The sequence below is a fragment of the Patagioenas fasciata genome, chromosome Z, assembly GCF_037038585.1.
Source record: "Patagioenas fasciata isolate bPatFas1 chromosome Z, bPatFas1.hap1, whole genome shotgun sequence".
Lineage (NCBI taxonomy): Eukaryota > Metazoa > Chordata > Aves > Columbiformes > Columbidae > Patagioenas > Patagioenas fasciata.
The window spans coordinates 45053858-45069092 of NC_092560.1; the positions used below are offsets into that span (position 1 = coordinate 45053858).

A 15235-nucleotide genomic window follows, 5' to 3' on the forward strand; every position below is an offset into this window, starting at 1 on the left:
TCCAGGAAGGCTGGTCTTTCTTCAAGAATGAAATCTTAGAGGTGCAGGAGCAGGTTGTCCCTGTGTGCCAAAAGGCGAGCCGGCAGGGAAGAAGGCCAGTCTGGCTGCGTAGAGAGCTTTGACTTGAACTTAGGAATAAAAAGAGAATTTATAACCTTTGGAAGGATGGGTAGGCTACTCAAGAGGAATACAAGAATTCTATGAGGTTGTGCAGGGAGAAAATTAGAAGGGCAGAAGCCCAACTAGAGCTGAGCCTGGCCACTACTGGAAAAGGAAACAAGAAATGTTTCTATAAATTTATCAGCAACAAAAGGAGTACTAAGTAGAATCTCCATCCCCTGATGGATGCTGAGGGAAACATCATGACAGAAGATGAAGGAAAGGCTGAAGTACTAAATGCTGCCTTTGCCTCAGTCTTTAGTAGTCAGAACAGTTGTGCTCCAGGTACCTAGCCCCCTGAGCCAGAAGACAGGGATAGGGAGCAGAATGAAGCCCCATTAATCCCAGGGGAAATGGTTAGTGACCTGCTACACCACTTAGACACCCACAAGTCTGTGGGGCCAGTTATGATCCATCAAAGGATACTTGAGAGAGCTGGTGGAGATAATTACTAAGCCACCTTCCATTATCTACAGCAATCTTTGCCAACTGAGTAGGTCCCAGTTGACTGGAAGCTAACGTGACGCCCTTTACAGAAGGGCCAGAGGCAGGATCCAGGGAACTACGGGCCTGTCAGTTTGACCTTGGTGCCAGGGAAGGTCATGGAGCAGATGGTCTGGAGTAACATCACATGACATGTACAAGAGAACCATGTGATCAGGCCCAGTCACTGTGAATTTATGAAAGGCAGGTCCTGTTTGACCAACCTAATCTCCTTGTTTGACAAGGTGACCCACCTAGTAGATGAGAGAAAGGCGGTCGATGTTGTGTACCTAGACTTTAGTAAAGTCTTTGTCACTGTGTGCTCTGCGATGGATAAAGACCTGGCTGGATGGCCGGGCCCAAGGAGTTGTGGTGAATGGAGCCAAATCCAGTTGGTGGCCAGTCATGAGTGGTGTTCTCCAGGGCTCAGTATTGGGGCCAGTTCTGTTTAATCTCTTTGTCAGTGATCTGGATGAGGGGATTGACTGCACCTTCAGTAAGTTTGCAGATGACACCAAATTGGGTGGGAGAGTTGATCTGCTGAAGGTTAGAAAGGCTGGATCATTGGGCTGAGGTTGTATGAGGTTTAACAAAGCCAAGTGCTGGGTCCTGCACTTGGGTCACAACAACTCCATCCAACGCTACAGGCTGGGGGAAGAGTGGCTGGAAAGCTGTCTGGCAGAGAGGGATCTGGGGGTGTTGGTTGACAGTTGGCTGAATATGAGCCAGCAGTGTGGCTATGTGGCCAAAAAGGCCAACAGCGTCCTGATTTCTCTCAGGAATAGTGTGGCCAGCAGGACTAGAGAAGTGATTGTGTGACTGTATTCAGCACTGGTGAGGCCCCACCTTGAACACTGTGTTAACTTTTGAGCCCCTCATCGTAGGAAGAACATAGAAATACTGGAAAGAGTTTAGAGGAGGGCGATGAAGCTGGTGAGCCTGGAGCACAAGTCTTAGGAGGAGCAGTTGAGGGAGCTGTGGCTGTTTAGCCTTGAGAAAAGAGGCTGAGGGAAGACCTTATTGCTGTCTACAACTATCTGAAAGGAGGTTGTATCATGGAGTGTTGGTCTCTTCTCCCAAGTAGCAAGTGACAGTCAATTAGTACCCTGGGGGTACTAATTGACAGGAAGCTTAACATGAGCCAACAGTGTGCCCAGGTGGCCAAGAAGGCCAATGGTATCCTGTCCTGTATCAAAAGTAGCATGGTCAGCAGGACACGGGAAGTGATCCTTCCTCTGTACTCTGCATTGGTGAGGCCACAGCTGGAGCATTGTGTTCAGTTCTGGGCCCCTCAGCTCAGGAAAGATATTGAGGTGCTGGAGCGGGTCCAGGGAAGAGCAACAAGACTAGTGAAGGGACTTGAACACGAGATCTATGAGGAGAGGCTGAGGGAGCTGGAGTGGTTTACTCTGGAGAAGAGGAGGCTTAGAGGTGACCTCATCACTCTCTGTAACTACCTGAAGGGAAGTTAGAGCCAGGGGGAATTGGTCTCTTCTCCCAGGCAGTTAGCAGTAGGACAAGGGGGCATGGGCTTAAACTCTGCCAGGGGAAATTTAGGCTGGATATTAGAAAGAAATTCTTTACAGACGGACGGATCAGGTATTGGAATGGCCTGCCCAGGGAGGTAGTGGACTCACCATCCCTGGAGGTTTTTAAACTGAGATTGGACATGGCACTTAGTGCCATGATCTAGTAGATGGACTGGAGTTGGACCAAGGGTTGGACTTGATGATCTCTGAGGTCTTTTCCAACCCAGTTGATTCTGTGAGTCTGTGACAAGAGGAAATGGCCTCAAGTTGCATCAGGGGAGGTTTAGATTGGATATTAGGAAAGGGTTCTTCACAGAAAGGGTTGTTAGGTGTTAGAACAGGCTGCCCAGGGAAGTGGTGGAGTTACCATTCCTGGAGGTGTTTAAAAGGTGTTTAGATGAGAGTTTTAGGGACATGGTTTAGTGCTTGAGTTAGATTAGGTTATAGTTGCACTTGATGATCCTGAGGGTCTCTTCCAACTGAAATGATTCTGTTCTATGTAATATAATCTTTTTATTTCAACCTACAAATTTACCCCAAATCTCTAATAATTTCATTCCATGAATGTATTGTTACATCTGTGTTGCTCACAATGTTTCTTTAGAATGCAACTTGATTGAAGGAGAAGATCATGTGGAAGTGAATGGAGAAATCTTCCAAAAGCCTTTTGTAGAAAAGCCGGTTAGTGCTGAGGACCACAATGTTTACATTTATTATCCAACATCTGCTGGAGGTGGAAGCCAGAGGCTCTTTCGAAAGGTGGGGATATTGTACTAAAGGTATCTACTAAAGTTGTAGATGTCTAACAGAAGTTCAGGGTAATTCTGTCCTATCCATGTGTTAGCTGGTACCTGTGTTGTCATGTCCTGCTTGTGCAGTAGTTGCAGATCAGAGGAATTCATTTCATTAGAACATGTAGATTGAATGAAGAACCTTGTTCCTTGCAGGAGATTGTCAGCTACTGCAAATTCTTATAGGTAAAAGAAGCATACACCATCCATGCACATTCAGAATCTTATAAAAATATTCTGGGAACGACCAAAATCTACTTGCTTCATTTGGTACAGGAAGTGTTTTCTTATTACAAGTGTGTTATTTTAAAAAATTTTAAAGTTTCTCAGGCAGTAGGCTGTGAGTTTATTAATAGAAAAATATTCATTTCAGATTGGTAGCAGAAGCAGCGTTTATTCCCCTGAAAGCAGTGTGAGAAAAACAGGCTCCTATATTTATGAGGAATTCATGCCTACAGATGGCACTGATGTGAAGGTATGAAAACTGTGCACTCTTATTTATATTTAGAACAATCAAGTGCTCCAAGACATTATCTTTGTGGCAAGGATTAATTTTAATGAAATTTTGATACAGTTTGTAAGTAAATAATTTCTTTCTTATTCTAGCTGAACACAGAACTTGTGATAGAGAGCAGCTTTGCTTCTATTGTTGGGATCAAGTACTGGAGGCTTATTACCCAACACATTGTCTGACTGCGGCAGAGGAGATAGCACAATCATTCTCTCAAGTTCCTGGCTTGTTGTGCTGAAGCTGGGCAGATCTTTGCTTTGTTTAGGCCTGCCTAAAATAAGATATTTTTTAATGAAGAAAATCATATAGTCCTGCAGCCAGATTTCTATAATCAAGTAAACTGAAATAACTCTCAAATTAATGTGCTGTCAAATTTCTACAGATGCTGTGGAGAGAACACCACTATTCTTTACCTCTGTACCACCATAATTGGGAAATTAATTTTTATTTATCAAGTTTTATAATTATTATTTTTCCTTACCTGTCCTCCAGCTGTCTTCTCCTCTTACTTTATCTAGGTTGTCAGTAAATGACGAGTATTTATTGAAGGCAGAGAATGCCATTGCGGAAGGTACTTAAGAGTGACCTTTTCAATTATGAAAGCAGTTAGTATCTTTTGAAGTCATTATCACATTGGAGATAGATTTAGCAAAACCTATGCATATATGTAATGTAATTTAATTACAGTGAATCAGGAGTTCCTGTTTTTCAATAAAGGTATACACAGTAGGTCCAGACTATGCTCATGCTGAAGCCCGGAAGTCTCCAGCTCTGGATGGCAAGGTAGAACGAGATAGTGAAGGAAAAGAAGTGAGGTATCCCGTCATCCTGAATGCAAGAGAGAAGTTAATTGCTTGGAAAGTATGCCTTGCCTTTAAAGTAAGCTGATTACTTTCCTATCTGATCAAACATTGTGTTAATTAATTGTTTATTACATGAAACTTCTGTAGGGTTTTAGTACACAGAGCCAGCAGTGATAATGGCTGCAGAACTCATAGGAAGGTTGAAGTTGAACTTCCGCATCCACGTATTATTTTAAACTAGACAAATTCTTCCTTTAATTCATTGAAAAGTTCTGGATGGGTTCTTTATGTTGCAAAGTTTCCTGAATTCACATGTTGTTGTTGCGCTTTGCTAGTCCACAGCGTGTCTGTTCTATGCATTACGTGTTCACACATTTTTGTTAATGGTTTCTAGATTAGCAAAACACAATTTCAGTAGTTAAGTTTTTGTAACTTTCGTTACTTAGTGTTTACAGTGAACCCAATTAAATATTAATTTGGTACTGACATGACTAGGTCCTTATTTGAAATGTTTCATAGTTCCCATTTTTGTATAATTTTAAGATTCCTTTGTTCAAAATTCCATACAATCTCTTACCCTCCTTTCACCTGTCTCATTAAAAGACTGTCTTTCAGTCTGTCATGTTACCTGTGTGTGACTATGGTGGCATTCTAGAGCCTGTAGGGTGTGAATCTCTCTTACCTAGCAAATGGGCCTTTGACATCTAAAAAAACAATATGTTGAAATAACATTTAGTGTCTTGTACTACTAATGTCAACATTATGTCAATGTCAAAATTATCCTGCCAAATTTAATTTTTGACAAAAATGTTTTTATTTTGTCATTACTTGCGTGCCACCCTTAAAAACTATGTGTAGGGAGGAAACACTGTCAGTATGTGCACGTGTGAACTTGACTTTTGATGCTGATACTGCTAGGTATATGTAGGAAGGGTAATATCAAGTTGAGGTTATAAAGTTAAAAACAGGAAGGTTTTTGCATGACATGAGCGAACCTAACATGAAACTGGCAAAAGGTACTAAGTATAAAGTCTTTTGTATTTTTGTCATGTTTTCAGATGAATAACATGTTACAATATGGTTTATTTAGAAAAAGCAATCGTAAGGAAGGTGATCAATGACTTGAACTTTTATTCTTAAAAACAGCAAACAGTTTGTGGCTTTGATTTACTGCGTGCTAATGGACAGTCTTATGTCTGTGATGTGAATGGCTTCAGTTTTGTGAAAAACTCCATGAAATACTATGATGATTGTGCTAAGATACTGGGGTAAGAGTTTACTGATTTATTTCAGGAGTTTTGCCTATACACTGTGTTTTATGTGACTATAGTTTATGTGCTACCTATCCCTTATTCCTAAATTAATTATTTAAAATGAAATATCACGTAAGTCATTAAATTAAAAAATAAGATATTAAAAAGACTCCTTAATCAATAAATAAATCCTAAAGAAATTTCCTATTCCTAAAATAATGCAAAACATCTGAGTCTGAGTGTTTTGTGAACACTTAAAGCTAACTGAATACATATTTCAAAAGACAGATTAAGTTCTTAAAGGCAGTTGAAATTTCGTTTGAAGTAAAGAAGCACCACTGGATGGTTATGCTTGCTGCTGTTTATATGTACCCAAATTAATGTGCATTGATGTATCCTTGTATATTTGTGGATTTCATACTGGTAAAACCAAACTGATTGGATTGTACTGATGAGATATCGCATGACTTTCTACATTAACAAATGCTCTGGGATCTTATTTAGAGGAGGAAGAGCTAAGCTGAAGTCCTAGATAACAACTATAATCCTATTGTTTTAAGTCGCTTTTTGAATTAGAATTGCAGTTCTCAGATTCATTTTGATTTTTCTTTATTCAAATTGTTGTCGCTGTTGAATTCTCTGTGAAAAGTTATCTCATGATTTTTCCTTATGCTTTATTCCTTAAGGTAATACACTGCAGTGCTAAGTAAGAGCAGATTTTTTTTGAGCTTTTGAGAAATTAAATTTTGGCTTATCCATTTTAAGATGCACAACTTTTTTCCTCAGTATTGCTGTTTCTTATGTGGATATTAATCTGAAGCTCAGTATAGTTCGATTAAATACTTGGGAAACGGAACATTTAGAAACGGAGATTAAACAACCTCTGAAGGTGGAGGCAGTGTTATTTTGTAGTTACGACAAGAGACTTCACCTGTTTTTCCAGTTTGAGAAATTATCACTGAAGTTACTCTGATGAGAATGGCTTTCAGTTAGGCTATGGAGTCAGGTATCTGAATATTTAAATGAACAAGACTAAATCATATGCAAGGAACTCTTTTAGAAACTGGAGTTCAAAAACTGAAGTTTCTTAAAAATTCAGTGCCATTAGTGTGATGTTGTCTCTCTAGCAGTTGTAGTGGCTTTAAATGTCATTGAAGTAGGTTTTTATTATACAATTTAAAGAAAAATATGTATCTAGAGACTCTTAACACTACTACTCTAAAAGCACATTGGTAGAATACATGTATCTATTATCTGTTTGCTTTGGAGTTTGTATGTGTTGTATAAGATGTGCTTTAAACTTAGTGTGGTCTTTTTTTTTTTTTTTTTTTCTTTTTGACCCTGTTTTTTAGAAATATCATCATGAGAGAACTTGCTCCGCAGTTTCAGATACCATGGTCGATTCCTTTGGAAGCCGAGGACATCCCTATTGTCCCAACCACCTCTGGAACAATGTAAGAAAATTGTAGTTACACCTGAATTGTGCAAACTCCTAATGTAACTTTTGTGTGAATTTTTTTTTCTCTTCACAAGGTGTGCCCTATGAACGCTTGTTTTTTGTGGTGAAAACAAGGAAGAAATCACAATTGCTATGCCAGCAATCAGAGTTTCTGACCCTTAGTCAAGCTGAGTATAGAACAGCAGATTTTCAAGTGTAGCGTCTTTTACGCATAGCTTCTTTCCCTGCTAATCATTGTTCCAGCACCAACTTAATACACGCTTCTAATAAACATGCTCTCTCATTTAATGAACCCCAAATCATTGTTTTAAGAACTACTTAAAATAGATGTTCTGTAGTTACCCAAGTCTTAAAATCAATATTTATATTTTTACCTTACATAATTTTCAGTTAACCTTATACTCTTGCATATCCTTCCATCACTTCTGTAGTTATGTCAGATAACTACAGCTTTGTCAATCATCTTGATTTGTGATGGTCTTAATATAAAATAAAAGACCCTGTTATATATCAAATGGTGAAATATAACTCTCTTGAAATTTCAGGATGGAGCTTAGATGTGTTATAGCTGTAATACGCCATGGGGACCGAACACCAAAACAAAAAATGAAAATGGAAGTAAAACATCAGAAGTAAGTAGAATCCTGGTAAAAATTAATTTGGATGCCTTAGAGCAGAGCTCACTTCTTGAGGCTGTGGAAGCAATGAATAGAGCAGGAAATGCATCATGCAAGTTGGTTTTTGTTTTGTTTTGTTTGAAATCTAACTTATGTCAAAGCTACTTAACAAGGATGCACCTCTCTTTCTAAGAGGACTTGCAAATTACTTGTGCAGACTTCTTTCATCCTATGCTGTGCCTTGTGAACAGTCCTGCTTGATCTTAATGAAAAAGCATTTTTCTCTATAGAAGTCTTTATTCAAAATAAAGCAGCAGAGAATATTTGTGGTTCACCATTTCACCATGACTTTCTTTTTTCTCTTTTTATCATAACTGTTTTTGTGTGTGCTGTCATCATACTACACCAGCTTTTTGTCTTTTAGATTTGGCAGAGTTTGGTGACTCTGAATTTCTGGTAGATGCTTTTATGTTAACATTAATACAGTGCCTTACATGATTGGCCTGAAATTAGGTGCAATTTCAGTAAAAAGTTAAGTATTTGTTTTGAGACAAGATTCTTGCATTCAGACATACGTGCTATAAATCTGTAGCACTGCTTATTTGGTATTTTTGGTCTCTACTCCTGTTCAGGATCGTTCTTGAAGATTGACATAGCTCTATGTTCGAATATTATGTCATTTGATTTATAGAATATCTTCACCTTTATTTTTAACACTTGACAAGTCAGTAGGAGAACATTTTTAGCGCCCTTATTTACCTAATGTGTTGAAGACTTTTCTCGGGAAATGGGATTTGAATAAAGGTAGGTTTGACCTCTGTAGTGCAGGTTTTAACATGCTTTTCAAATAGTGTAAAGGTGCTTATATCAAGCCACTTAAAGTTTTAGAGCCATTTGTATTTTTACTTATTAACTGTGTTGTTTAATCACTATTCTTTTAAAGGTTTTTTGATCTCTTTGAAAAATGTGATGGATATAAATCTGGAAAACTAAAACTGAAAAAGCCGAAACAGTTGCAGGCAAGTTTGTCTTTATTTTCTTGCTGTGGTGTTTTTCAAGTAGAAAATTATTTAAGTACATCCTCTGTTTCCTTTCTTTAGGAAGTACTTGATATAGCAAGGCAACTCCTTGTAGAACTTGGGCAAAACAATGATTCTGAAATTGAAGAAAGTAAAGCAAAACTTGAGCAGCTGAAGACTGTGTTAGAAATGTAAGTGTCTAATTTTCAGGCTTCACAGCAACAAAGTTCTGTCAGCTATTTTGACTGTGACCAGTTGCTGCTTGGGTTGCAATGGTTATCAATTATGTAATGATACATTAATTCAAGCACAGCGGTTATCAAAAGAAAGGATGACATGTTTGACTTCATGAAGGAGACCTGGACCATCTCTCATTTTTTTTTTCCTTTTCAGTTGAACTTACTGCTTTGTCTAGTGTCTTTCTTTCATGTCTCTCTACATGAAAAAATTACTTTCTTTGATCTCAAGTTTTATCTTGCATGCTTTTCAACTTAGAGTATTTGAGTGTAGGGTCTGTGTCTTGCAGTATATGACATCATGAAAGCTGATGGACCCAGTAAGATCTTTCACCATATGTACTGTCTACTTACAGCAAACTTGCAGGATTCCAAATAAATAATGCTTTGTGTATTAAGCCTGAAATATTTAATAATTTACTAAAAATTAAAGAATTAAAAATTTAGAAAAAGAAAAGAACATTTAAAAACCCACAGCCTAAGTCTTCAAGATTTTTTAGAGATCTGGGGTCTCAGGACTCTAAGTGGTAGTAGATCTAGACTGCCAGAGCAGATTCTGGATACTGATAGGCACTTCTGTTGTGGATCTGAATAGATAAATTACTTGTGCAGCCTGCAAATGCTTTTTTTAAATCAGTTTTCTGTTTAGTGTTGTCAAAAATAGATAATAGTATTTTTCAATGTTTTATTATGGAATGGTTGATACTTCTGTAGTCATTCTGTGCTTGCTGAATTAGATTTGTTCTAAGCACTGCTTCAATAAATGGTGGTCAAATGCACAAATCAATGGCCAGCATAGATTTATTATTTGCTGTTACAGGAACATGGCAGATTTGGTCGAAAATATTTAAAATGTTTCTCTCTCTGTTCCTCTCTCGCCTTCCCCGGTTCCTACTTCAGGTATGGGCATTTTTCAGGCATAAATCGCAAAGTTCAGTTAACGTATCTTCCTCATGGTTGCCCAAAGACTTCCAGTGAAGAGGAAGGTATTGTATTACTTTTGCAACTAATCACTGAATGTCATGTGTTTAAACAGTCACGGACTAGCAGTATAACATGTCCTGACGTTAAGGAGTATAGCGTTTCGAATGAATATTTGTATTGTTGGAAGATATGCAGTCTCTCAATCTGCTGAATTGTACACCTAAAATTATGTAGTAGATTTGTGTTCTAACACTGTTTTTTTTGTAACAGAAAATTAGGGTAAAAAGAAGCTCCAGTGATTCACCCAAAATGGTGTTTTGCGGCCAGGATGAGAGAATCCTATTCAACATTTGCTGTTATCTTTAAAACTTTTATAAGCTTTTCTGATCTTTGACCTGTGGTTGTTGACTGAAGTAACTCTAGGGTATTTAGAAACCAATTTGTTTCAATATTTCTTTCTCAATCTACTTTTTGCTTCAAATTTCATGCTAAATATTCTTCACTCAGTGTTTTCTATGTAATTTAACTACTTCAGGTTTCCCTGTTTAAGTGTCTATTTAGTTCTCCCGTTCAATGTTTTCTTAATGTTACAATGCTATTAAAGATTCATAATGTTGAAGAGATCCTTTACTGAAGCCTTGCATAGTCCAGATATTTTTGTTCATATGCATAAAAACACCAAAGATTTGTAATATGCTTCACAACTAAATTCCTCTCTCTGTGTACAATTAGATAGTAGAAGAAATGAGCCGTCACTGCTTCTGGTTCTAAAATGGGGAGGAGAATTAACCCCTGCAGGCAGGGTTCAAGCAGAAGAGCTTGGAAGGGCTTTCAGGTGTATGTATCCAGGTGGACAAGGTAAAAAAAATAACAACAATTTTAAAAATGTGTTGAATGGCATAAATCCCCCTTGAAGATAATCCAGTGTGAAAATGAGAGTTTGAGCAAAATGTTTGTTTGGTAGGAGATTATGCTGGATTTCCTGGATGTGGTTTACTTCGATTACATAGCACTTATCGACATGATCTCAAAATCTACGCTTCTGATGAGGGACGTGTTCAGATGACTGCAGCAGCTTTTGCAAAGGTAAAATGCAAAACTTTATTTTCAATTTAAAAAATACTGATGTTCTCAAGTTTGCTTTTTCTTTTGAAGAGTGGAGGAGATTTATGGTTTATTGGAGCCCACAGTGTATAATGCAGCTGTGTTTTAAAATAAGCGTATTTTCAAAAAGCATTTAGTTCAATGTGAAAAAGCATCCAATGTGCCAACCGTTTGGAATTCTTTGAGCAGATGCAGACAGATTTCAGTTATACAGCCCTCGCAATATACCTTGGTCCATTCCAGTGATAACCACCAAAATCATAGAATGGTCTGGGTTTGAACAGACCCTAAAGATGATCTAGTTCCAGTTCTGCCGTAGGCAGGGGCATCTTCCACTAGATCAGATTGCTCAAGCTTCTTCCAGCCTGGCCTTGAACACTTCCGGGGAGGGAACATCCACCACTTCTTTGGGCAGCCTGTTCCAGTGTCTCACCACCCTCACAGTAAAGAATATCTAATCTGAAAATACCTTCTTTTAGTTTAAAAATGTTACCCCTTGTCACATCACAAGAGGCACTGCTAAAAAGTTTGTCTCCATCTTTGTTATAAGTCCCTTTTAAGTACTGTAAGGCTGCTATAAGGTCTCCCTGGAACTTCCTCCAGGCTGAGCCTTTCCTCATAGGAGAGGTGCTCAGCCTGTTGGTCATTGTTGTGGCCCTCCTCTGGGCCTGCTCAAGCAGGTCGATGTTTTTCTTATGCTGGGGACTTCAGAGCTGGATGCCTCCAGGCCTCATGGGTGTGAGATAAGGAGAAGAATCACCTCCCTTGACCTTCTGGTCACACTTCTTTTGATGTAGATCAGGATGTGATTGGCAACATTTTCAATTTGCACATTGCTTTTTTGTTTGGGGCTTACTTTCCTCAAATTTTATCAGATTTCTGTGACAGACAGAGCGTGTGTTGGCTGAAGCACAGACATTAGAACTGATTTGAGATAATGTATTCATTTTACATGAGCAAAAATTGCAATTTTCAGTCACCTCAGTGATTTGGACTAGAAAATCTGGAGTTCGAAAGGCAACACTTTTCACTGGAAATATATTTCATTGATTTGTAATTATATAGAGGAAATTAGGGAGTTTGAAGCTATTACAAGTGTGGACTTAAATTACTTAGCATATATTTTAATGGGAAGTTGCACAAACTGTACATTCGTGCTTTTTTCTGAAGCAGTAGAAGTAGTTTCTTAAAATTATTACAGGAGACTTTTTACTTTGGGTCCATCAAAATAGATACCTAGTAAGTAAGATGTAGTAGCTGTACTGCATCTTGGCACTTCATAGAAATACCTTTTTACATGTATCTTTGATGTGAAAGTATAAAATTTTTGTGGTGATGTTTAAAAAGCATGAACTTTCTTTTTTTTTTCAGTACAAACAGGAATTTATAGGATCCATTAATGTAAAACACAGAATTTGGATCTTCCTGCATCTATAATGCTTGCCAAAGTATTCTTTTACCCCTCTTCATCCTAGACAAATTCTGCTTAAGCTCCTGCTCCCAAACAACCCTTTGCATGCATCAATCTTCCACTTGTTAATAATATATTCACTTATTTCCTCATTGCAGTGATACAGATCTTTTAATTGTGTAAGAGGACACAGACAGTGCAAATGTTACATAGATACTTCTTAGGTGAATGAGTCTCAGTAATAATACAGAGTGATAGAGAGGTTTAGCTTTCAAGGAGCCTCCATAGGTCATCTGCTCCAGCTCCACAGAATACAGAGCCAGTTTGGATGAGGTTGCTCAGAATCATTATCTGATCACGTTCTGAGTATCTCTAGCAATGGAGACTCCACAGCCTGTCCAGGTTTTTAATTCTACCCATCATCTTCAGGTCATGTCTCTGTTCTTCCCACGTAGCCCAGCCCTGCTTCCACCTTTTATATGTTCCTTTTTTGTTCATGCTGACCTTCTGCATGACTTTGCATGTGTCAGAGTGGACCGCTCTTGTGCTTTGAGGAAGTTGTCTTTGGAGATAATCCAACTGTCTGAGGCACCTTTGTCCTTCAGGACATTCCTCCGTAGGATTTCTTGAACAAGCTAAAGTCTGCTCGGGGATATAATGCAATTATTTGTCTTGTTCACTTCTCCGAGATTTTGTCATAATATCAGGTTTCAACTACCAAGACTGCCAATAACCTCTACATTCCTGACACTTCTGAGTAGCAGGTCCAGGGGAATGCTCCTGCTTGATAGCTCATCAGTAACCTGTATCAAAGAATTGTCCTGGGTGTTTTTCAGGAATCTGGATTGCTTGTCCCCTGCAATATTGCCCATGCATGAGGTACCCAGGGCTACGGGCGCCTATGGAAAACAGGGTCTGCAATCAGGAGGCTTTCTCCAGTTGTGTTAAGAAGGCTTCATATATTTCTCCTTTTAAATCGGGTGGTCTGTAGCAGAGGTCCACTATGGTGTTGCCCTGTCCTTGTCCTCTGATCCTTACAAATACGATCTCAACTTGCTTGTCACTGGTTTGAAAGCAAAGGTCCTTATGTTCAAGCTACTCCTTTTTATAGAGCCCAACTCTGCCTCCTTGTATTTCTGGCTTCCAAAAGTCCTTGTATCTAGCTATAACAAAACTCCATTTGTGTGAACTATTTTACCACTTCTTTGTAATCTCAATAAATGTATAAAGGTCTGGAGGTGTCCAAACTTCTTATTTCTCCAGTTTGTTTCCATGCTGCATGTGTTGGTGTAGAAGTTTTTCAGCCATCTGTCCTGCTTTCTCCTTGGACAGTAGGCTTGAGGAGATACCACCCAATTTATTTCTTATCCCAGAGCCCTTCTGTTGCCAGAAAAGTCACAAAAGTTTCCACTGTTCTCCGTTTTAGAAGTTTCAATTTGCCTGTTGTTCAACTGCAGACTTTGATTGTCCGTCTGTGCCACACAGGGTTTGGGCTTTTGCCTCTATAGAGTCTCTGCAAAAATGCTCTCTCCCATTTGTCCTCCCAAATGCTACTCAGTTTGCAGACTTCTCCCATAGCTACTATCTGCTGACTAAATGCCTTGAGCAGAGCCCCTGCAAGCCAGGCTGCTATTATTCCCAGGCTTAGGGAGAAGGCACCATACACTCCCTGCAACTCAAGACCTGAACAGCTGTGGCCTCCCAGGAGCATTGATGGCACCACTGAGATGCTAGGGTCACTTCAGCTTGTGCTGGGGAGTGTACTCTATAACATGTCACCGTCAGTGTTCCACCAACTCTAGCAATCCTGCACACCAATAAGGTATTTTGGAGGCCACTGCTATGCAAACATGTGCATTGTCTCCAAATCTTGAATTTAAATTACTGTGTGGGGTGTTTTTTGTGGGTTGGTTTGTTTGTTTGGTTTTTAAGTTACTCTTATATTCTCATGTTCATCTGTTTGCCTGAATAATTGTATTATTTGCTTCAGGGACTACTGGCCTTAGAGGGAGAGCTGACTCCTATTCTTGTCCAGATGGTAAAAAGCGCTAATATGAATGGTCTCTTGGACAGTGACAGTGATTCTTTAAGCAGCTGTCAGCATCGTGTTAAAGCAAGACTTCATGAAATTCTCCAGAGAGACAGAGAATTTACTGCTGATGATTACGATAAGGTTAGCATACAATTTGTTTCCTGTGAAATGAAATAAATACCCATGTGAATTCTTCAGTGAAAGTAGTGAGCAGTGATTTTATCTGTCTATTTTGAAAATTTGCTGTGTGCTTTCAAGGAGTTTGAACTGCAAATTAAGGTGTACCAATTGCAATATTAGGTATTTTGAGCTGTCATGCAATTTGAGTAGTCAGAATAGCTACATACTTTAAAACAGGAGTAGATAGGGACCTAATTTGTAAATATTTTTCACTGTTGCGTTAAAAATATTTTAATTATTCAAGAAATGAAACTATATTGCTTAAACTTTACGTAATCTTTACTTTGACAGTCTGTGGTATTAGAAAATGTATTTCCTGCCTGATGCAGTTGTTTCAATATTTAATCTGCTACAAGGCCATTTTTAAACTCTAAAAATACTAAGATGCTGAAACCCAGTAGAATACTTTCCAATCAGTGAAGTGTCTCATTAACACATTAATTTAGTGCATGTTTATATAGTTTATGCTGACTTAGTACAGAACAGACATGATTGCTCCTGGTTTTAAATGTAAGCAATGTTTGTTATTGTTAAGAAGCTTCTTGCTCTTCCAGTTACCCTTACTATGCCTGTTGTAACAACTAAATATAAGTCCTCAAGTGAGATTTAAGCTTAAACTGCTGTTTTCTAAAAATTTTTAGGAGCAAATTATTGCAAAATAATTTTACTACCCTACATGTATACTCTATGTGGATTTGTGTAAACACATAGATCAAAAGTATCA

General features: G+C 38.5%; 1 protein-coding gene across 1 annotated transcript in view; it reads left to right on the forward strand.

Annotated features, from left to right (window-relative positions):
* Window positions 1-15235, forward strand: part of PPIP5K2 (diphosphoinositol pentakisphosphate kinase 2) — a 59869-nt gene that overhangs the window by 20009 nt on the left and 24625 nt on the right. Inside the window, exons 6-17 of the mRNA XM_071802110.1 lie at window positions 2776-2930; window positions 3336-3437; window positions 4191-4352; window positions 5423-5544; window positions 6882-6983; window positions 7534-7620; window positions 8549-8624; window positions 8706-8815; window positions 9761-9846; window positions 10517-10642; window positions 10749-10870; window positions 14290-14472. Of these exons, the coding sequence (XP_071658211.1) occupies window positions 2776-2930; window positions 3336-3437; window positions 4191-4352; window positions 5423-5544; window positions 6882-6983; window positions 7534-7620; window positions 8549-8624; window positions 8706-8815; window positions 9761-9846; window positions 10517-10642; window positions 10749-10870; window positions 14290-14472 (1433 nt within the window). The remainder of the gene's footprint in view (window positions 1-2775; window positions 2931-3335; window positions 3438-4190; window positions 4353-5422; window positions 5545-6881; window positions 6984-7533; window positions 7621-8548; window positions 8625-8705; window positions 8816-9760; window positions 9847-10516; window positions 10643-10748; window positions 10871-14289; window positions 14473-15235) is intronic.